This window comes from Cebidichthys violaceus, unplaced genomic scaffold (assembly GCF_023349555.1).
Source record: "Cebidichthys violaceus isolate CVI_PGR_0920_01 unplaced genomic scaffold, fCebVio1.0.p SCAF_7, whole genome shotgun sequence".
Taxonomy (NCBI): domain Eukaryota; kingdom Metazoa; phylum Chordata; class Actinopteri; order Perciformes; family Stichaeidae; genus Cebidichthys; species Cebidichthys violaceus.
This window is the reverse complement of record NW_027176927.1, coordinates 7839939-7864245: the sequence shown is the minus strand read 5'-3', so window position 1 is coordinate 7864245 and position 24307 is coordinate 7839939. Positions and strand designations below refer to the sequence as shown.

General features: G+C 42.9%; 1 protein-coding gene across 1 annotated transcript; it reads left to right on the top strand.

Annotated features, from left to right (window-relative positions):
* Positions 1-1240: 1240 nt before the first annotated feature.
* pomgnt2 (protein O-linked mannose N-acetylglucosaminyltransferase 2 (beta 1,4-)) lies at positions 1241-22509 on the top strand. The gene is made up of 2 exons (XM_068736218.1): positions 1241-1481; positions 17778-22509. The coding sequence occupies exon 2, from the start codon at positions 17863-17865 to the stop codon at positions 19666-19668; it is 1806 nt and encodes a 601-aa protein (XP_068592319.1). The 5' UTR covers positions 1241-1481; positions 17778-17862; the 3' UTR covers positions 19669-22509.
* The last annotated feature ends 1798 nt before the right edge of the window (positions 22510-24307 follow it).

The window sequence follows — 24307 nt, the reverse complement described above, 5'->3', positions numbered from 1 at the left end:
CTATACTTTTAAGTATAGCCTATTTTGCTGGTAATACAAACGCTTACTTACAAATAATTGTAAAGGACAATTTTTTATTTTTTACATGAGATAAGGGGTGACACAAGTTAATAGGGGAGAAAATGTAACTAATAGATATCACCATGAAATTTCCCGAGTTGATTAGACAATTATTTTTGAATAACAAGCCTATATGTCATATTTGAAAATACTGTGAAAAAACACAGTTGTTGTCTTATTTTGCTACATAAGAAAAAAAAACCTACATTATATGGTGGAGGTTGGAGGATGAATTTAGGAGTCACACAGCCAGAGGTAAGAAGCTGCTCTGAATCTGGTGGTACAGGTGAACAACAGGGTGAACAGGTTGTGGCTGGGTGGGTATTGTCTTTTAATATCTTAAAACTTAACTTAGCACAGGAATTTTGCCTCCATAAGTTTCCTTAAGAAATACAGCCGTTTATGAGCTTTGCTAACCAGGATGGAGATGAAAATACTCTTATCAAATATGTGCTAATTTGCATTCATTTCCAGAATAGATATCTGACTATTGGATTAATCCAGGCTCAAAATGATTGTTTCATTTTGTTGACAAATAAGGAGTCAAAGGTTTTTACAGAGGGAATATCGGAAATATCTAAATATCTAAAAAAAAATCTGTTTAATTCATTCATTCATGTTTTTAGTGATACAATGTTGTATAAATCAGGCTTTGAATGATATATGAATAAACCCTTCTGTAATGACTTTCAGAATATAGATAGGAGTGAAACTGTAATGTTTGGTTGTGTGTGAGTGCCACTAAAGTGGAGATTTCTGAGTCTGATTTCTTTTTTTAAATCATTTTGAGAAAACAGCATTTAAATGTATTGTAAAATGACATACATTTTGAAGACACAACAGGTAAATAAGGTATTTGTTGTAAATATCTTATGGAATTAGGTTTTTGAATATAATCATTTTGGATGTTTTTTCGTAGTCTGAAAGAAGACATGTTATGGAAGCAAAACAGACCAACATTTCTAAATTGACCAGTGCAAGAAAAAACGATGTTTTTGCCAAATTAAAGGATCTTTCCCCCTTGCAGCAGATCAATATGCACAGCATGCAATAATTACCAGTGGCCCACATGTGACAATTACAGAGGCCCGTGTGTCATCGCGATATTTGAGCGCGGGACTTCCCTTTCGGCGGTAGGCGGAGACTGGACGCAGCAGAGTGGAGTCGGTATCCAGGCAGCTGCTCTGCCCGTCTCTCTCTGCCTCTCTGACAGCTAGGCTAGCTTGTAAACAACACCTCGGAAAAGCGAAGGACCGAACGGCGCCGCGGTGTTTTTGGACTCGTAGCGCCGGTGTCCGCCTCCGTTCTTCTTTTTCATTCCACGCGTCTTGTGCTCACGAGTCGTCTCTGCGGGGAGGCACTGAGCTAGCCCCTCAACTGACTTCAAAGACAAAAAGCATTTTTTTTCACTGAGACCGAAGGTAAGAACCGTTGTGCAGATAATGGCTCGTTTTGTGTCACCGTTTGTATCGACACAATGCTGTTAGCCGAACTGCCTTTTGCAGGTGTTCGATGGCTCACAAATGAGCGTGTCCCGCTACTACCGCGCAAGAGAGGAGCTTCAGCTGATGCACAGTTATAGTTAAAGATACGCTCATAGATGTGTGTGTGTGTGTGTGTGTGTGTGTGTGTGTGTGTGTGTGTGTGTGTGTGTGTGTGTGTGTGTGTGTGTGTAGATATACCAAATGAAGTATATAATACATGCAAATAGCCGTAGAAGTATTTAGTGCCGTTAATATTATTCACTTCTAAAAAAAACAAACGCCGAAATGGAATTGATGATATTAATTCATTTATGTGAGTGCAGCCAGGAGGAACCTGTATTCATAGTGTCCACACATCTATTTTGAATGGATATGAATACATTGTTTTCTAATTTTATACGTAGAACCTACCTACGAGGGATGCGCAGATACCGATACCGGTACCGGTCCATTACTGACTCAAGTAGCTGGATTGGGTATCTGTGGCAATGGGGTCGCTCTCTCCAATTAAATGCTATGTTTAAACTGGAATTGTAATTTCTGTTCATTTTTAAGACTTTTGTTTGTTTCTGTTGTACAATTATTATTATTTTTTTTAATTTCAACAATGAATGACACTTCAATACATTTATATCTTTGTAATTATTTGTTTCATTTTGTTTTACAAAGTTAGTGAAAGAAATGTTTCTGTCAAGTCTGATGCTACCTCACACATTAAAGAATGATCCCTGTCACTAGAGCTGCTCCTGATACCGATTCCAGAATCGGAAATGCCTCCGACAGAGCCTGAAATGGATTGGGTATCGGCAAGTACGTGAGTCTGGGCGTCCATCCGATATTGCGTTATAATATCATATATGCTACACAAGAACAACAACAACGCGTGTCACTCGCTACCCATGTGCAAACTAGTACTACACCCTATTTTCTCCCTGATAATGCTACATCGTGAACAACAAATCCAGGTTGAAATCGGCAGAAGAGCTAGTTAATGTTAGCTGTTAGCAGCCGGCATGCAGTACAGACCTGCTAGGCTAAAAAACAGCTAACTTTAACAGAGTTACATGATGTGTTCAGGCTCTATTCAGTAAAAATTTGTATTGGGTGAAGGAAAATTGTAACATTATCTTAATGTGTTCAAATATAATCTTGTAACGGTAATTTTTGGCAATAAACTCAATCGGATTCAGATAAGTACTCGATATCAGCCGATACCCAAAGCCCACATATCGGAACCGGTATTAGGATTGAAAAAGTTGGGTTGGTTCCTCCCTTCCACCAAGCTATAACTTAGCATGTAACCACCATACAATGTGTTTTTGTGCTGATGGTGTTAAAGCTGACCTCTAGTCAGTGATCATATAAGGTAAAAGTCATTGATATGAACAGTTCTATTTTTTTTTTTTTAAAAGAAGCAATCCATCGCTTATCCCACGATGACCCCATCCTCAATTTGATAATGTTGCAACTTCTCTGTAGTCTGTGGATCTTTGCTTTTACCAATGTGGTTAAACTCCTATACACAAATAATAAGAGGAGAAAATTGAGTTGCAGTGGATGCATCTGCCTCGGTGCATCTGTACCCAGCTCCCTAGTGTGCATCAGTAACATGTAATGGTAAGGTTTAGGGGCACATATGGAAGAAGAATAGCTCTCATTGTAACTGAGCAGTTTGGGGAAACAGGCTGAGGGGTTTATCTTTAGTTCTTCTTCTCTGTTCCAGCATGCCACCAGTGCTGTGAAAATGTAAAAAAAACAATACAACACAATGCTGCTTGTGTGATATTTATGGTCCATCACCTCCCAGACAAGATGCTGTTTCATGTCTCTGGAGTTTGTTGTATTCTTCAGATGGATCTCTGATTCATCTAAGATCTACAGTTATGGAACATCTGCCAAATTCACAATATTTCAGTTTATACTGATGTGGTTTATTTAAAATCGAACAAAATTGAATATGTTTTGCAGGTTGTTGCACATTGCATCTGTATTTTGCTGTATGGAATTCTCTGGATTCAGCATATTGATTGACAGGCACTGGCTCAGTTTTGTACCAAACAGAGATGTTTTCTTTTGTCTGCAGAACATCATATGTAGGCCAGGACATCTCTGCTGCACCACAATATGGTATTTTGACACTCATTTTGCCCTTTAATAAATATTGTGCCTCCTGCGATTTGAAAATTGCAGGAGGCCATGTTGCGTTTTTCGATTAATTGTGTAGCCCTAATTTCTACTCTTGTCTTTGGAAATAATTCAAAAGCCGTTCACACAACTGAAACGCTGACTTGTGCAGAAAACGAAGCGTTTGGATCACTGTTTTCATGGTGAAAATACGCTTGCAGTCTCTTCTGATGCTCATGTATTTCCACATGCCCTAACTGCTGAGCAGACTTGCATGACTTTTCAAATGTGTCACAGCGGATGCGCTCACACACTTTGTTAGTACTTGGTTAGAAAACAGATAATGCATTAGGGTTAATGTACCTCTGCAGAGGTGCACATAAACGTCTCTGCAGAGATTTACGCTGTAGAAGGTCAATTTTGGCGATCATAGCTCAAGAGGCTTGTGAAGGAGGTGATGTGCATGTACCTCAAATCTTCAGTCCTGTGTGACAGACAAATACATTGCAGCAAGATTTCTAAAAGTGTTTAGTGGCTGTTGTCATTCTGTTCTACTTAAAAGTTGACAATGCGACTTGTGACTTTTTGTTTTGTTTTCCGCATTTGAAACTGATGTCCCAGTTCCACTTTTCTTTGTTTAATTTTTCTCTACATTTTGGTTGGTACATGCACACGTGAGTGCTTTGGTGTGTTGGCCGTCTATATGCCTCGTTTGGGGACCGTCTCATCCACAGCGTGGTTCCCATAGAAGCTGTGGGAAGCGGCTGCACTCTGCTCTTTCACTGGAGTAAGCTAGCCGGATGCCCAGTCCTCATCCCAAGTCGCATCTTTTCAAATTGTATATTTTGACTTAACAAGGAAAAGAAATTCAAGGATGACATGGACAGTTTGGCAAATGTATGTCCAGTTAACTTCCCCACCTCCAATTCAGACCGGTGCACATCCCCTTTTCTAAGCTTGTCCATGAGAACTATCCGGGACTGTCTCCTACGCAGCATGAGGTCCATGCAGACTACCTTTAAAACTAGTCGAGGCTCTTCCAAAAAAATATCAGTTTTTCAAAGAAAGCCAAACCCATGTCAGTTATGAATTATGTCAGCTATAATAAGTAGTCGGAGCAGAGGACCTATTGTTCTTCTAATGTTTATTATTACCGTACGTGTTTCATCGCAAAAGGGAGGTGCTTGGGATACTGGTAAGATTTTGAAATTTGGCACGCAGGGCAGTTGTGGCGAAAATTGCAGTCTGATTGGGGTGTCTAGTGTATGAAAAATTGGCTTGATAGAGCCCCCTTTTAAGTAGCCCCAACATTGGGTTTCACCTAGCTGTATGGAATTTTGTAGGTATGTGTAACTTGATGGGACGTACAAAAGATCCTCTTGGAAGTATGCCCTAAACCAAAAATCACCTTTTTGGCTTCAACTTATTTCTTTACAAAAAGATGTTTTTTTTCCCACATGGAACTATACACTCTCCTATTTTTCCTCAAGTCTTCCAGCTTTGAGTCTCTCAGCAGTGATTGTCAGAGCTGCCTGCACAAACAAACAGTCGGTTTTGAGACCTGCATTTACTTTGAAAGTCTGTTATGTTACGGAGGTACACTCAAACATTTGTCATGCAAAATGACATGGCAACGCCATTGTCGACAGGAAATACCCTTTAACTCGTGCACGCAGTGTATGATGGTCACAGAAATCAGTGCTTCCCCTAGGTTTACAGCTTTTTACAGCCAAGCTGGGTCAAAACCTGTCATCCGGTGGTGACTGGACTTTAGCTGCTTGTGGGGGGGGGCAGCACTTAGGCTCTTTTCTGTACTTGGACCCATAGAAGCTCGCTGCTACTCGCAGGAGAGCAAGTGTTGCCATCTTCACCACATGGGAGCGTTTAAGAAACGCAGATATTGTTGTCTGCTTTTCAGCTGGTTGACACAACATATTTTCCAACGCGCTCTCTCCATGACTTCTGTTGTGATCTGGCGCTATATAGAAAATAAACAAAATTAACTCAACCTTCAAGGGCGGAGGGTGCCGTTTGGGGGGCGGGGCGCCCCCCTAATATAATGGTAGGGGAAACACTGGAAATCCATGGCCCACCCAGAGTCCTGCCAGTACCCTTGACGTGCGTGAAGATTCGAGGGCCCGATCAATGCTGCTTGCAGCTTTAATTTAGAGTGTTTTTGAAAGTAATGATCCAGTGAAATGGTTTGCAAGCTTTTAGGCAGCGTCTAAAGCAGTGTTTTTCAACCTTTTCTGAGCCGCGGCACATTTTTTATATTAAAAAGATCCCGCGGCACACCAACAACCAAAAAAGTTGTAAAATGACACCTTTAAGCATAATACAGCAGGCGTATGCCAGGCGTGTCAAACTCAATCACAGAGAGGGCCAAAATAAAAAATTGGAACTACGTTGAGGGCCAAATAGGGTCAACATTTAATAAACAGGATAGAAGGGATATTGGACAAAGTGCAAGAAGAATACATGTTTAGGTAGGCTACATTCTTTTATGCATACGTATCAGAGCCAGATGTCTGGCATCTTCTCTTGACTGACAGTTCATTAATATCTGGGGTTAGGTTCTGTGGTGCGGAAACTAGGGCTGCAACATCGAATCGATAAAATCGATTAAAATCGATTATTAAAAGCGTTGGCAACAAATTTCATTATCGATTCGTTGTGTCGCGCTATTATTACGGCACTCAATAAGTCGCGGAGATGTTTGAGTATATAAAAAAAAAAGTTGAGTTGAGCGCGGAGCAGAGCGGAGGTAGAGGAAAGACCATCGGAGAGACCCGTGACGTTGTTCTGAAACACACGGCGGAGGCAGAGAAATCAGTACGACCTAAGTCATCCAAGGTGTGGGAGCATTTCACACTAAATACATCGAAAAAGTGTGTTAATTGCAAGATATGCAAAAGCGACATGGCACGACACGGGAGCACCACGGTGATGATTCAGCATCTAAAACGTAAACATGTTGGAGTCCTTGATGAGGAGGAAGGGAGTTCAACAGCAGGTTAGTCACTACAGAATCCTACTGTTGTTCCGTTTTGAAGTGAGGAACGTAACGTCCCTCCAGTAGCTCTCCTGGTGCTGCTGTTTACTCGTTATCCAACTTGACAAGCATGACAATTAGCGTTAGCTCGTTAATAACGGTAGTAAAGCAGGGGTGGTATAGTTTGCAAGACTAAGGACACGTTTTTTTTCACTCGCCTTTTCCCCGCCGATTCATCGATTAATTGAAAAAATAATCGACAGATTAATCGATTATTAAAATAATCGTTAGTTGCAGCCCTAGTGGAAACCCTCAAAATGAATGTGAAGGTTAGGGTTAGTGAAATGACCTATGTGGGTTTTTGTTCATCTTCATCACAGAAAATATCTGCTCACACAGGTATGTGCGTCCAAACATGTAGAGCATTTGAGCAGCATGTACAGTAGGCCGAGTTGAGGCATCGTTTCGGGGATGAAGCTTGGAAACTGTGCAGCGCCCACAGAGTCAAACTTTGCCTTGAGAGTGTCATTATACTGGAGGTCTATCATCTCCATTTGGATGTGCACAGGTGCTCTTTCTACGTCAACTGCAAACGGAGTGTTGAGCAGTTCAAATTTAAATTTCTGAGCTGCAAAGTCGGCAAATCGCAGACTGAACTCTGTGCCCAGTTTATCAGCAAAATGCGCAGTCGGGAGCGGCGGAGACCCAAGTTTCCTTGCTGCATCTGAGTCTCCCACAGACGCAGCTTGGCTTGGAAAGCTCTCACTGCATCACACATGTCTGTGATCATATGTCCCCGTCCCTGAAGCTGGAGGTTTAGCGCAGTGAGATGCTTTGTTATGTCGCACAAAAAGGCCAGCTCACATCGCCACTTTTCGTCCCGGAGCTCTGTGGTGTGGCGGGCCAGTTATGATAGACATATGATTCTCGCGGGCCGGATATAATTGTACCGAGGGTGGGAATATTTGAGTTTAACATGTCTGGTATATGCTGACAATTTAATGACAAGTCTCTCAATTTGTTGATCCTTACTAGGCTTTTCATCTGGGTTACAATGTTGTTCAGGGCCCATCGCTGTTCCTCTTGTCACCGCAACCTCTCCCACGCGTCATTTAATTGAGAGACAGCGAGATCCTCTTTGTGGCACTGGCACCTCAGTGGCTAGTCTGTGGCACCTTGCGGCACCTTGCGGCACCTGAGCGGCAACACAGCGGCAAGCGTTAGTCAGATGTCACAACAGCGGCACTCGTTCGGCACCCGTCATGAAGCTGCCGGACTGAGTGGGCGGAGCCACATTTCCTGAGAACACCCATTCTTGTTACGACAGGTCAGCTGCCGTAAATCAGTTTTATGATTTTAGTTGAGTCACCTGAGCCACCCGTTCTCTGTATACGTCCGTAACCACGTTGTTGTGTTTCTCATTCATTTTATTTAAGTATGATTTTGCTGGTTTTGCAACAAAAGGGAACATAATACTTTTTTTTATATATTTTAGAGTCAAACTTTCTATATTTCAATGGCAACAAAGCTGAAGTAATTGTATTTGGACCACAGTATTTGACCAACATTATATCTTCTCATATTGGCCTTTAAAACCTCTTCTGTTTCACCAGTCAATTCAGGATTCAAGTGTGACAATTAAATCAATGACGTAGGTAAATTAGGCTTAGTGTTTGAAAAGAATGAACCAAACGTCTCTTTATTTTTCAATTGTCATTATTTATTGCTTCATGAACTACACATGCTCACTCTTCTATTACATAAAAATAACAAGTAAATACATGATGTATACAACTAGGTTGCAAATTAACCATCAACATCAAATAACAGATGAAATAACCTGCATTTATTACATCTGTATCAATAACCTAGACAATTAAGAAAGACAGGTAAATATAACAAATCTATGGTTTAAATACACTTATACTGCCATCTAGTGGTAGAGATGGTAAACACTTTTAATCTGCGTCTTCTTTTACAGCTCTGCGTTCACTCAAGCAACAGCACAAAACGGTGAAAGAATAAATAGCAGTCGCTCTTCAAAAGAAAAAACAAATAAACGATAAAACTGACTATCAAAACGTACACAGTCCATGGGGGCACACTCCTCTGACTACTAGCGACAATCATCTGACGCCTAGTGGCACTCCTCTGGCGCCGCACTCCTCTGGCGCCTAGCGGCACTCCTCTGGCGCCTAGCGGCACTCCTCTGGCGCCTAGCGGCACTCCTCTGACGTCTAGCGGCACTCCTCTGGCGCCTAGCGGCACTCCTCTGACGTCTAGCGGCACTCCTCCGACTATTAGCGGCGTCTAGCGGCACTCCTCTGACGTCTAGCGGCACTCCTCCGACTATTAGCGGCGTCTAGCGGCACTCCTCCGACTATTAGCGGCGTCTGGCGGCACTCCTCTGACTACTAGCGGCACTCCTCTGACTAGTAGTGGCAATCGTCTGACGCCTAGTGGCACTCCTGTGACAACTGTTGTCACTGGCAGCTTGTGGCACCTACATATAAGCAGAGGAAGAGTGAAGCTATTTTCAGACTTGTATTCTGTATATGGGTTTTTATTTTAAAACGTTTTACATATACATACATATATATAAATACATATATATATATATATATATATATATATATATATATATATATATATATATATATATACTTTTAAATGATAATAAAACGGATGCTTTATTTTCATTACTTTATCAAATTGTGGTAAATGAAATAATTAGTAAATTTATAAAGATTTAGGAAAGAGTGTATTATGTTCCCTTTTGTTGCAAAACCAGCAAAATCATACTTAAATAAAATGAATGAGAAACAAAACAACGTGGTTATGGACGTATACAGAGAACGGGTGGCTCAGGTGACTCAACTAAAATCATAAAACTGATTTACGGCAGCTGACCTGTCGTAACAACAATGGGTGTTCTCAGGAAATGTGGCTCCACCCACTCAGTCCGGCAGCTTCATGACGGGTGCCGAACGAGTGCCGCTGTTGTGACATCTGACTGACGCTTGCCGCTGAGTTGCCGCTCAGGTGCCGCAAGGTGCCACAGACTAGTCACTGAGGTGCCACAGTCCTGACGCCTGACTGACGTCTGACTGACACTTGCCACAGACTAGCCACTGAGGTGCCAGTGCCACAAAGAGGATCTCGGCCTTACTGATTTAATTCTACTGTCTTAAATGAACAAGGTCATTATTGCGCTACCTACTGCCACCCACTGGCATGGAAGAGTATTTATTACTTAGCCAGCCACTATTTTGCAGGCTCAGATGCTCAACAATGGCAAATTATTTGCAGCAACTGATTAAGTGAAATTGGACATTTTCCCACGGCACACCTGACGATCTCTCACGGCACACTGGTGTGCACACCGGTTGAAAATCACTGGTCTAAAGGTTCAGGTTTCTTACTGGCTCAATGTTTCATTTGGCCCTCCCTGAGGTGTCAGGAACAAGGAGAACACAATTGCCAGAAGCTTTATCCAGATAACGAAACGTTCTATTCTGATTCACCTGTAAATGTGGCAATGATATTTTGTGGTAATTCATTGTGGTTATCCAGTTTGTTCCCGAAACTTCCAAAGATACTAAATTGATCAGTTTCAGGTGAACGCGTATTAATCGATGCACACAACATTTGGAGTATTTCCATTTTCTGCCTAAAGCCACCAAAGGGCAGACTGCCACTGGGTTAACTGACAAGAAAAGCGTTGGTTCTAGTTTCAAAACTTCCATTAGAACTTGCCTGTCCGTTGACTTCAAGCCCTTTATATTAGCCTGGGGTACTTTCTTGGGTTTGTGGTGTCTTGGGAACAACCTTAGTAGTCATTTATTCAACCTTGTACCCAGCTCCAGATTACCTCAGTATCTGTAAAACCAAATTATGCTTTCCACATCCACCTGGCCTCGAGGGTCGGCTGTATCTTTCATTAAAGACCAACAGTGAGGCAAGTGTTTCTGTGCATGCACGTTTTAGGCCTTGCGGTAGCCAGCCGGAAGCGCTGCATTTGTCGCATGTCAAATTTCCGTGTCCTATGCAAATTTGAACCAGATGGAAATCTTTCTGAATTCTCAGCTTACCCAAAGTTTCCAAAATATATACAGGAGCAGCGACTCAAGAGCTTGAGCACTTGCAGAAATCTTCAAGCGTCCATCCAGAACTCTGTATTCTATTTCTGTCTCCTTCTGGAATACTGCCTCTTGTCCAGAGGCCAGACCAGAAGTGCCATAGAGGATGTCCTTCTCACGTTGTTTCCCTTTGTCGGTCTCACACAAAACACACACAGATTGTCCACAGCAGCCTCTGCTTTTTCTTCTTTCCCTTGGGTGAAGACTGAGCACAATGTGGGCACAGTCTCGGCCTCCTATCTGCTGTAATTCACAAGGCATCGTGGGGCGCTGTTAGCAGACGATATAGACAAGGACGGTGACGTTATTTAGTAGCAGGCCATCAATCAGGCGAGTAATCGGCCTCGGTTTTGAAAAGGCGAGTAGACAGACATGCCGTGTGTCCAGGGGAATTTTCTGACACTCACTGCCAGTCATGAAGCCAGCTAGGCTATTTTCAACCAATAGACCGGATGGCCTTGCGCTGCTTTTATGTAATGTGTGTGTGTGTGTGTGTGTGTGTGTGTGTGTGTGTGTGTGTGTGTGTGTGTGTGTGTGCCTGTCTGTCCAAACATGTTTGAGAAAAAGATGCAAAGTGAGGGAAAGGGTATGAGACTTGTCTTTGTACAGCCAGATTATGGCTGCCGGGCCATTAATTCTCCCCTAGTGCCACACTGAGCTCCGAGCCTCCTGATCCAACCTGACAGACCACATTTGGTCCAGGAATACAGACCACAAACGAATATGGACGCCTCACCGCGGTCCAGAGGAGATCAGCAATCAAGCGGCTGAAGGGAAGAAAAGCAGGTGGAGGGAGGAAAGAGAAAAAAAAGTGATGCGGTCAACATCACTGTTTTAAAAAAGATTCCTCTTTTGAAGAGGCATGTCAGGGCGCTCCTTGATTTGAAAAGGGAAGAAATGCAGAGAAGGAGGGAAGATTAACTCCAAAGGGGAACAACGGTGAGTTGCAAGGAGTGATTGAACACCAGGGCACCCGAATGAGCTGCCACTGCACAGGAGCTACCGCCGCCACTCCTCCCTCCCACAGCCCTCTCAGCTTTCCAGGAGTCTCATTAAAATGCATTAGAGTCTCCAGTCTACCCACCATCCACCACATCACTGGGCCGCTTATCGTCTCCAGAGCAAACTGGATATGCTAACCAGTAACATTGGGGAAGCTGGAGCTTCAGAGCCAGCCTCGAAGGCAGCGCTACTCGCAATGAATGGACTCCGCCGTTTTGGTCCGTCTCCGTCCAAGCAGTGCTCGAACGTGCTTCCAAATCATTCGCCACCAAGTTTGAAGCAAGAATGAATAAGTAAAGGATTTTTTAAAAAAGAACGTGACGTGTTTGTGAAACCAAACGGGAAACACCAGACAACCTGCATATATGCACTAATTTTGGTAGGAAAAGGGTTTTGGTATCCGCACCTGGCAAAGACTAAACTTAATCAACTTTCTGAACTTCCGCTTCTGCATTCCTTTTTCTTTGTCAGTTTTTTGGCAAATCACTACGGAGCTTACAGGCCGATTTGTCTTAGTTTTTACATAAAGTCAAATATTTTCAACCCTTCTCTTTTTTTATGTATTTCTAGCAAGCGTCAACCTCCGGTGCTTAGGAATGAAGCCAAGGCGGAAGTTTCAAAAACGGTAGTCAGTCCCCATGGACCCCCATATTAAAATGTCAAACTTTACAGCCAAAATAACCATGTTTACAGCCTGGTACAAGAAAACAGTTGTGGTTTCAGGTAAATTCTCTGTTCACGACAACTGTACATGGGGTGAATTTTTATACAACTCATCTGTTTAAATTATATCAAGGCTTAAAGCCATGCATAATTGAGGGCATTGCAGCTTTGAGTGACAGGTGAGTACCGTCTCAAGTCGCTTGCCGTCTCCTTTGTGGCTTCACCCGGGGCCTCGGCTCCACCGACGATCCACCTCTTCTCCCATGTTTAGAGTTAAGCGTCAGGTGTCGCCACTGCCAAGATGGCCAACTTTGAGCTTCACGATGGCTATATTTTACACAGTTTATGGTTGCTGGCTCGCATCTCACAATGCTTTGACAGTCCTTTGCTCAAGACCTATAAAAAAAAAACGAACAGGGTCGCACAACGGCGGTGGCAGCGTTAAACATTTGCTACCGTATCTGAAAGCAGGTTCAAGTGTTGGCATGCACTGCTCTGACAATAATGACTGGAGGACGGTGGTTCATTTATAGACACAAGGACATACAGTATAGTATGTCCTTGCATCCGCGGAGGATTTAATGAGCCCAGCAGAGTTATCAAGATTGAGTTTTGCTATAGGTTTGTGTTTGCTTAAAAGCAACAGTGCTCGGTCTGCTCTTGAGTAAGGACAACTAGGCTGCACTGGTTTCCGCGGTGATGTGGAAGTGGATGCAGGACAGACTTGGCTGTCAGGAGCAGATGTCTAATGAAAGCAATATTCTTTCAGTATTGGTCCATTGATGCAATTGTGTCAGCCTGTAACTCGGTTTCAAACCAATACGAGGTAGGTTTTATTCAGAGGACAAGGTCATTGACTTCATAGCTGACCTGTTTTGGCATATTTCGAGAATCCATTTGCCAGACTTCATGAATCCATCTGTGTGGTTTTCATCAGTTTTACATTTCAGACCAAAAAGACCTGTATCACACTCATTTTACTTTGGGGTCAAGGCTCCAGACGGATGCACTTTTATGTCCAACTCAGAAGTTTTCTACATTGCTGCATGTACAGTACTGCATGTATGCTATTTCATGCAAAGTGTTCTACGTGTAGGCGGACTGCCTTCGAGGTTTAGCGGGCAGAGAAATCCAAGTGGTGATGTAGAAAAAAAGAGAGAAAAAAAAAAAAGGTGTGTTTTCGAACTTGCCTGGCAGCCCATGGCGGTCCTCCAATTAACCAGTGTGTGAGCACGACGGTATGCAGCTCTGCTTCCGAATTTTAGTTTGAATGTTTAAAAAAAATTGTGTCAAAACTAGGGCAAAAATTTAATTTTAATTTAGTTAAATCTATTGTAATGAGTTGCCTGTTTGAAGATGATAGTCAGTACAAAGTCAAATGTTGATGTAACTAGGCTAACAGGGCCCTGTGTTACTGGCTCACACAGCCGTTGCTGTTCTGTGTCTTCAGAAATAGCAGATCTGGATCCTGACTTGAGATATTTATTGTAGTGCAGAAGAGCAAATCTTTAAGCTTAAGATTTTAGTGCTTTAATCATCGATACCTTTAAAGCTCTACAGTGTGTTTTACATTGATGTTAAGTGATTGTAGGCAATTCTGCAGCTCTACAGAGCTCCTTTTTTGTAGGAGTGTAAAAACTATCTACGGCTGCAGAACTATATTGTAACCCTAAAACATGCAGTGAACAGAAATTACATTTTTAGTTCGCTGTACGGTCTTCGCTAAATCTCAGCTGGGGGCTGATTACTGTTTGGCACCCTCAGGTTTTTGGATTGAGGCATTTTCTTGCAGATGGGGAATTGAAAAGTTATGTCATAGACTTCTCACAGGAACTCTTCGCTAAGCTGCTGAGGGACACTTTCATTGCAGAACTGAGAGATTTGATCCCGTTGCTATGAGTGACAACGGTTGCCATCAAAATTAAAAGTATCATTGTATTTTTTGGGGGGATGAGACGCATTACCTGCAGCACATTACTGACTGGGTTTCCTGTTCCGCCTCTGCCCTGACCTTAGGCCGTCTCGCTTGAGGTCCCCGGCTCCGTTCTTCAGCCCCCAGACCTATCCATCTCCTCGGCTCCTTTGTTGGTTCATCGTCGTTGTCGGTTTGTCGGTTGTCGTCGTTGCTGCGCAGTTTTTGACGGCAGTCGCATTAAATCATTGAACTTTCCCCATCCGCCTCGACTGTGTACATATTCCCGTTTAATATTTACAGACATGTGCCACATGATAGTACGTTGGCACACAGCAGCACACAATAACGTTTGAATAGAAATACAATCATTTATCTCCTTATCATTTGAATTGTGTGTTTTTTGCAAATAATCACAAGATGACAATAAAATTTAAAAAAATTAAAAGGATCATATCTAAAATTTGTAAGAGTTTTCACTAACGTTTGAAATTATTTTATTCGGGACGGTGGTAGGCCCTGAGCCTTGCAATCAATCATAATTCTTAGAAAGTAAATTGAAATTGTCAGGTCAGACTTAAAAAAAAAAATTAGTAATCAGCCGAGAAAATTCCGATTGTTGCATCTCTAAATATCAGGTTATTGATTTCAACCATATTGCTCTGCAGTGAAAAAAAGTTTGGTACAACAATGAAGTTCTGTTTGATTCGGTTGGGTTTTGAAGTAACTTGTGTGGAACCACAGTTGTCTGGATGGTGATAATAAGAAGAGACGAACCTGTAGCAGCAATCTCATGAGAATACCGGCAGTTGGTGCCTCCTCAGAGGGGAGTTTGCCTCGTTCCGATGGAGGAGGCATAAGACTGGAGGGATATAGACACAGAAGCAGTGGCTTACTTAATAGCGCACACACACACACACACACACACACACACTCACTGAAATAGAATATGGATATGAGACCGCTCCCCAGTGTTAGCGTCGCTCAGGAGATGGATCTCATCTAACATTTGATTATATTTGGAACTGCTGTGACCTTTTCCTAATTTGAAAATGTTTTCTTCCCGGGCAGTGCCTCGGCTCGCTCCCTCACACTGCCAATGGGATGCTGCTTGTTTTCAAGGTCACTTTAAATTGCTACACAGACAGCAGATTCAGGGAAGCGCTCTCGTTTTTTAAGCTTCCTTCGGCTCGTTTTGAATAACCCAAACTAGAACTGGAGAACAGGTCTCTCGTTTGTAACGTGCCGATGCAAATGAGCGTCTTGCGGGAGCTTTTGACATTTTAGAGGCTTTCGGTTGCTCGGCTCAGGGAGGGCAAATTGCAGAGGGCATCGGCGCACGTCCCTGCGGGAGCCTGCCGTGCACTGCCGGCGCCGTGAGCCTCATGCTGCCATTGTGTCCTCGTGAACGAGAAGGAGCGTGCAGGAAAGCCTGCCTAATGTCAGCCTCACTAGCAGCCTCCTCTTCACACTTCCTTTCACCTTATTTCGGCTGCCGAGTCAGCATCAAGGCGACACTGCAGTATATTCACATCCACTGTCCATGACATTTTGTCAAGGGAAATAACGCAGAGCTTTCTCCGGCTCAGTATGTGATTTTTAGTGGAAGAGTCGACAAATCTTTTCCTGGCAGTCTCCGTGACCTTCATGACGAAAATGTCACTTGAGATGTAAAGTGCAGGATTTGATAACCGTCACAATGTTTTCAACCTAAAGTAGACAATCGGTAGTTGGATATTCCAGTGTTCAGCAGTAAGACTTCCTATCTTTTAATGTGCTTTAAGATTGTGTCTTTTCAATCGACTGCATTATGAATTGGGCATATTGTGCCTGTGTGCATTTGCTGCGTTTCATCACAAAGAGTGACCCTGTTGCCAGTGACGTATTGTACTTGTTGGGATGTTAGAAATCGCCCAGGGACTCCACTCTGCTCCTGCAGAACAGAGTCAGCAGCACGCAACAAAACTGGAGGAGGAGCGGAAAGAGAAAAAGAAGGGGAAGAACGCGACAACTGGGGGGCAAATAAAGCAAGAGTAAATCTAGTTGGACAGTAACTGGGAAACAGTTTACACGATAAAAGGGAGCATTAGGAAAAAGTCAGTTGAGTGAGTTATAGAATACTACTTACCCAAGCCATACTGATGAAAACGAGCTGGTCGACGTGTTGCCGGTTTAAGCTTGCGTCAGCCTGTTGTTCATGTCTATGTGTGTCACCTAGACACCTGTCTTGGTTTACTTTTGACCTGATTTAGTTTACTCTGCCATAAGGCCAGCTTCAGAGAGGGAAAGAGTCGCTCTCTGAATCTCATTTCGTCACGTATTGGATATCATACCAAAGTACGGACTTGAGGTTGTCCCTTTCTCTCCTCTTAGGTGTGGATATTAGAGTTTTTCCTGATACCAATACCAGTATCGGAAATGCCTAAAACGCTGGAGCCTGCACCTATCTGATATCACGTTATCATATAATTTATCAACTACTTTACGCTAAACAGAAACAACAACATGTGTCACTCTCTACCCGATCCGTATGTCCTGCCCGATCGGTACTGCACATGTGCAAAACTAATACCAAACATCTGTAGTTTAACACTCCTGTGCACCCTATTTTCTCCCTGATAATGCTACACTGAACAACAGATCCGTGTTGAAATCATAGAATCTAGAATAGATGGAATTATGAAGTCTTTAACTTTATCTGTCTTTAACCCACTTGTATCGGATCAGTACTCGGTATCGGCCGATGTGCAAATTCAGGTATCGGAAATGTCAAAGTAATTACTTTCTGCAGGTTGGTTAAGCTGGCCCTCAGACGGGTGTTTAGCATGCCACTTGCCTCGTGTTTGCAGGCAGCTGTTGGCAGTTAACTGTTTCCGGTTTGATTTAGAGTCCCTCAATGACTCGCTTGTTCCCTCAGTATGCAGATGAGCTGAGTTGAGAGCAATGCCCTTGTTCTTTTCCCTGTGCCTCCTCACAGTGTAATTTGTCTTGACATATCCAGGGAGGGTGACAGGGGATGTAAGGTTAGGAAAATGTCTCATTTGTTCACCAAGGTAAACAACCACTATTCCCAAAGGTGAGAGCTGAAACCTGCTCTCATGCACTGCTGCATTGTTTCGTCTATGTGACAAGAGCACTTCAGGATTATAGGCTTGACTATTGATTTGTTAATTATATCAGCGCTCTTTGCTGTCAATTGCACTGTTAATCAGGTAATTACTTGCAGTAATCATGACTTTTTGTTTATTTTTTTTTAGATTTGATTTATGATTAGTTTGTTCTTAACCTTTTGTCATTTCTTCTTTTCTCGTCCTTGCCTTCTCCTTACCTACTCTGCTCTATCCTTCCCCTTTCCATCTGTGGTCACCCCTCTTCTGCCTCCTCTTTCTTCCTTTCCTAAGTTGTTGTCCAGTGGCGGATGTCTCGTCCCCTCCCACTGAGGTCGGAGGCCAGCTGGAGACGGGAGGTGGGTCCGCGGCAGCAGTGATGCGGGCTTCGCTGGCAGGCTGCAGGATGAGCGTGGGTGCGCTCCTTAACGGGCTGCTGGTCTCCGTGGTCGCAGCACTGCTTTGGAAGTATTCCAAGCTGAGTGAGCACGCCGCCCTGCTGGAGGAAGAGCTGCACATGACACGGCAGTCCCAGGAGCTCTCGCAGGCCCGCATCGACTACCATGTCGCCCTGCAGGCCCTTCAGGAACACGGCACCCGCATGGTCTGCACCGGCAAGATGCACACTGACCGCGTCTGCCGCTTTGACTACCTCTGCTACTGCTCCGAGGCAGAGGAGTTTGTGTTTTTCCACTCCAATTCCTCTGTCATGCTGCCAAACCTGGGGTCGAGGCGCTTCCAACCTGCTCTGTTGGACTTGTCGTCAGTAGAGGATCACAACACCCAGTACTTCAACTTTTTAGAGCTCCCGGCTGCTGCTTTAAAGTTTATGCCTAAGCCTGTGTTCGTACCGGATGTGACTCTGATCCTAAACCGGTTTAATCCAGACAATCTAATGCACGTGTTCCATGATGACCTGATCCCAGCCTTCTACACTATGAAACAGTATTCGGATTTAGATGATGAGGCACGCTTGGTTTTTATGGAGGGCTGGAGCGAAGGCCCACACTTTGACCTCTACCGACTTCTCAGCAGCAAGCAGCCACTGCTCAAAGAGCAGCTTAGGAACTTTGGCAAGCTCATGTGTTTCACTAAATCTTATGTTGGCCTGTCCAAGATGACCACCTGGTACCAGTACGGTTTTGTTCAACCACAGGGGCCCAAGGCCAACATGTTGGTCTCAGGAAATGAGATCAGACAGTTTGCGAGGGCTCTGATGGAGAAAATGAACATCACAACAAGTGTGGAGGAGGTGGAGAAGGAGGGAGGGAGTGCCGAAGATGAGAAGGAGAGAAAGGATGATTACGTTGTCGTGTTCAGTCGCTCAACAACAAGGCTGATTCTGAATGAGGCGGAGCTAATCATGGCACTGGCCCAGGAGTTCCAGATGAGAGTGGTCACAGTGTCCCTAGAGGAACAGTCTTTCCCCAGTATCGTCCAGGTGATCAGCGGCGCTTCCGTGTTGGTCAGTATGCATGGCGCTCAGCTCATTACCTCACTCTTCCTCCCCAGAGGAGCTGCTGTGGTGGAGCTGTTCCCCTTTGCTGTAAACCCAGAGCAGTACACCCCGTATAAAACCCTCGCCACCCTTCCAGGAATGGACCTTCACTATATCTCCTGGAGGAACACTGAGGAGGAGAACACCATCACCCACCCAGACAGACCCTGGGAGCAAGGGGGCATCGCTCACTTGGAGAAGGAGGAGCAGGAGCGTATACTGGCGAGCAGAGATGTCCCCAGGCACCTGTGCTGCCGCAACCCAGAGTGGCTCTTCCGAATCTACCAGGACACTTTGGTGGACATCCCTTCCTTCCTGGAAGCCCTTAAAGAGGGCATGAAGACAAAGCCCAGTGTGAAGAAGTCAAAGCCGGCCAGTACAGTCCACCCGGGCCGGGTCAGACAACCCCAGTGTCAGACCTCGGTACAAACCACCAACGAGGCTAAACTCACAGTCTCTTGGCAGATCCCTTGGAATCTGAAATACTTGAAGGTGAGAGAGGTGAAGTACGAAGTGTGGATCCAGGAGCAGGGAGAGAACACCTACATGCCTTATATCCTCCCTCAGCAGAACTATACGTTTTCAGAGAACATTAAGCCCTTCACCACCTACCTGGTGTGGGTCAGGTGTATCTTCAACAAGAACCTCTTGGGCCCTTTTGCAGACGTTCTTATGTGCAGGACCTAGTGCAAACACCTTGCCAGTTTGTTGCGGTGCAGTTTTACACAAAAGGTTGAGTCATGCTTGTTCCAGACAATCAAATTGGAACAGTGGAGTGTTTGATTACAGTTTGTCCAGTGGGAGTTGGCAAATGTGATATGGCATACTTTTACAATCCTTGAGCAGGCTGCTGAGCTCTTGCACAGTAATGTTCATTGGCCAGCACAGACAACATAGAGTCGAACTGCAAAAGACTTGAACCACAGGGTCAGAACTCAACGGCAACAGCCCTTAATGAATGGAAAGTTTATTGTACCTATGAAAGAAAGAAAGTGCTAAACCACGTCTCTACCGAAAAACAAATCAGCAGAATTATTTATGTGCAAATGATATATAACATGTTTTTGTTTTTTTAGTATTAGTCGAAACACTGGTTCTTTACCTTTTACAGTATGCAATATAGCTTTTCTGTGGAGAGCAAGAGAGATTTTAGAATAGCAGGAATTTCTCTGACTTGTCCAATGTCGACTGTGTGTGATACCTGTGTGGCTGAGTTCACCTACCAGTTGTTTAATACACCGCTATTTGCAGAACCTAGCCAAAACCAAAGCAACATTGTTCCGTCATTCTTGCCATATTACTTTGTCCTGTTCTAGATTGCTCATACTTCTAATGTTTGCTAAGATTTATACAGTTGTAAAACTCGTCTCTAAAGACATTGTGAAGGATTTGAGTAAAACAAGTGTCAAGCAAGAGTTCTCATTAATGCCACTGTAATCAATGTTTTTGACCCTGAAAGCAAAGAGACGTGTCATTTCATTTTATGGAGTTTGTGACAAAAAAGACCCTGTTTTTAAACAATGCTGTCTTTAAATTGTTCCCGTACATGTCATAAATATAACAGCACACAAGTGTTTATTTTCCACAGTGCCCAGCCACAAATAATTTACTGCATATATAAATTATTTTTCTCTAATTGGCACTAATTACAACTGTAATAATTATAATTTCTGTGGATAGTGAATTAATAATTAATTAGTATAGCAGCTGCTGCTGGACAGTTGGATAACACGGCAGTTTCAATAAGATAACAAGGTATGTTGCTGCGTACCATGTGTGAAACTCCATTAATTAAAAGGAAATTCCCAGCTGAGTTTCTCTTTACTTTCCTTAAAGGTTTTTGTAGCTGTTAAGAAGAATGTTGCATTTTAGATTGAAACAACCGACATCCAAAGGTGGCTGTTGAAGTTGTTTTTTGTACTATGTTTGTAATGAAGTGCTGCTTGTTGGTAGCTAGACTGCAAAAATGTGTTGATTTTTTTAGACACTTGAATTGGAGGTGTTAGATTGTGGTAGAAGAGCTGTAGCAAGAGATGGTATATGGAATTGAAAGTTAAACGAAACACTGCCACCAACATATTGTGTGATATTGTGCCATTGTTACGGAGATGTTGTGTACTTTTTCCTGGACTTAATAGCCAGCGTGTTCTCACTCCCAACTCGTCAAATATGGCAACTTGTTCATTGGCCCTACGCGTCCAACTACGGCGCTCCACGTACCCCTCTAGGTCAGATGACTGAGCATCAGTGGCAGCTTATTGAGTTTTGAGGGTCTAATACTGTGTTTCCCCACAGGATTTTGTGAGACTGTGGTGGGTGCACCTCAGATCCTCTAGTTTGTTACGGGGGCATGCTAACCTGTAAGAAACTAGATCTTTGAAGAACTCTTTGCTACAGTAAATCACAACCACCATGCATGGTAAACAAGATGGGGTGCGAGCACTAAGTCCACAGTTCCGGGAAGTGGTGAGGTCCTGGCGAAGGACCTTCACCCATGGGCCTTTCCAAAGGAGGAAATGCGCCCTGCGAGAGTCAGCCAGAGCATGGGAAAGGTCATGCGAGGGGATCCTCCCCATGCCGGCCCAAACCTTGATAAGTGTAAAAATATGTTCCGTTCATTATGAAACTGTGGCAGGCCTACCTAGGCTGTCGCGGGCTGAAAGTTGGATCAATTTGATTTTATTTGAATTTGGCTACCCAATGGTGGAAAAGGATTGGATAAAGGTCCAACCTGTTAGAAGAAATATAAATTGCCTCTAAATTACCATAACAGCTAAAAGTGGGGGGACAAAAAGTCTAGTTGTCCTCCTTATGAATGAATATGTAAAACAAATGCAGGACTTTCTCCCAGGAGACCACTGTTTGTGTCCTGCATGAAACCAAAAGTCAGTGTTGACTTATTTTAACTTACTTATACATTACATACTTATTTAAACCCAAACCATGAGTTTTATTCCTAGCCAAGTACTTTTGTTTGCATTCACCACGTTAACCACTTGTTGAAGTCTATCGGACTACCCTTCACGCTGAAAACTGACACTTACTGGGTACCCAGTGTGATTCAAACTTTCGTGAAGTGGTCCTGACCAAGCTTCAGTAGTTGACGAGTTGGGAGTGAGAATGTGTTGCTATGAAGCAATCCTCTAAACATCACATTGCCCTCTTTATTTGACTGCTGGCCACTATGAAGATTTCCTTTTCCTGAGATCTTAAATCGTTTTTTCTCAGTTTTTCACTTCCCTGATATATTTTTTTCTGAAGTTCTCAAATGCAGTTCTGTTTGCCAATGCATGTTTTAAGAGATTATTTTGAGTCATTGTTGTGTTTGCAGGATGTGACGGATTAGACATGTATGTTTTTGTATTGTTAGTTAGATTTGTGTGTGGCCCTGTCCCACCTCAGTGGAGACATCGTACTGTATGTGCTAAGTGAAATGAGAGAGTACAAGTCTCTGTTTTCTACTTAAGCAAATAGTTGGAGTTTCTTTTTCAGTAACTGTGATTGAATAAAGAAGCTCATTTCCTACAGTATCTGTTTTGTTTTTAGCAATACTATAATTTTAACAATGCTTTACCCAAGACCATATATTGATCAATAAGAGCTAAATAACAAACCAGTCTGAAGGAGAAAATGAGTTAAAAGGTCCCTCTTAAGACAACAGCCCAATTAAAAACCGCACAGGACTATCTATAACTAACTATAGTTTCAAAATTGTATGACTAAAGGATTCCTTTTGCGAAATGCACTTATTTGTTTTCTTGCAGACAGTTAGATGAGAAGATTCATACCACTCATAGGTATGAAGTGGAGACAGCAGCTAGTGAATGCAGGGAAGAACAGCAAGGCCTGGTTCTGTCCTAAAGTAAACCAAATCGATCTAACACCACCTTGAAAGCTCACAAATTAACATGTATAGAGAGGCAAAGTCCCTCCCCTTTCACTGTCCCCCATGGGACCTTATTCTGGAAAAAAAATGTAATAAGATAGTAAACGGCGAAAGACAAACATTTCTTTGATTTGGTTTGAATTGTTCCATGAATTATACATAGAGCTTCTGTCAATTTAAAATATAATTTAGAAAGTCGAAAAAGTTTGTCAGATTTGTCATATCATTTAGTTTTGTGTGAAACCGATCAGTAAACTACATCTCTCGTCTTGTATGTCTGAGTTCCACGTGCAAATGTAACGTTGTCTTCCCTGATGTGTTTTATCCAGCGACCATTTTATCTGCCGGGAAGCAAAAGAACCAGCGAGACCCGTTGGTGTGAGTTACATCCTGGTACGAAACACAGGCACAGTCAGGTATTTTCACAGTCCTATACTTCAACAGTTTTACGACAAAATGCGACTTTCTTGACATGCTAAATTACTGTTTTAATTGACAAACATCTAGTGTAATTCATGGCACAATTCAAACGTGATTAAAAAATGACTTGTCTCTCTATATCTTGTTTCTTAAATCCGTACAAAAAACTTTTCTGGATGTTGTATTACACTTGGACAGAGCCAAGCTATCTGTTTCCCCTGCTGTCTGCCTTTATGCTAAGCTAACCAGCAGTTTGCTGGGGCCTCATATTTACCACAAAGACATGAGAGAGGTATACAAATGTGAAACTCCAGGGGCCCTGGCAGCTTAAGGTTCATGGTTCCCAACATGATTTGTGCTAATTGAATCGAGAATTTGACAATATCAACCAACATAAAATGGGCCTTTAGGTTGAGTCAATATCTATTTTTAACATCTGTAGCTATTTCAGATTTATGATCATATTGCAGTTTTATAATTTTATGTGTTTTATCAAACGGCCACAAAGCAAATCTGGGACCAGGTGTTATTGCAGCATAGAAAAAAAGAAACTGTGGGAAAATATTTGGAAGAACAGGAACCAAGCAAAAGGTAGAAAACCTACAAGACCCAGAATGCACTGGGCTCGTTGCCCTGCACTGAGTAAACAAATTAGGACACTATTTTCAGTAATAAAACCCAATGTTACCTTTTACATTCACTGTTTTACTGTGACATTCCTGAAACTAAAACTAATACAACTTTCAAAAGGAACATTACCTTCTGCTATGCTCTTCCAGTGCAGGCATACAAAACAGTACAATCTGTAGTTTGAACAAAGCTCTAGAGCTGGTGGACTTTTCCTCTTAAATAAGCGCTGGGCTTTGGGTGCTGAAGTTCAACATGAATCATTTGCATATACTACCCACATTATGGTTGAAAATCAGCAAAGTTTCGCTGTAAGTCTAAACTGAATACTACCAGCCAACTAGGTGCAACATCCATAATCACACCATATAGGAAATGATCTTTCCTCTTGTC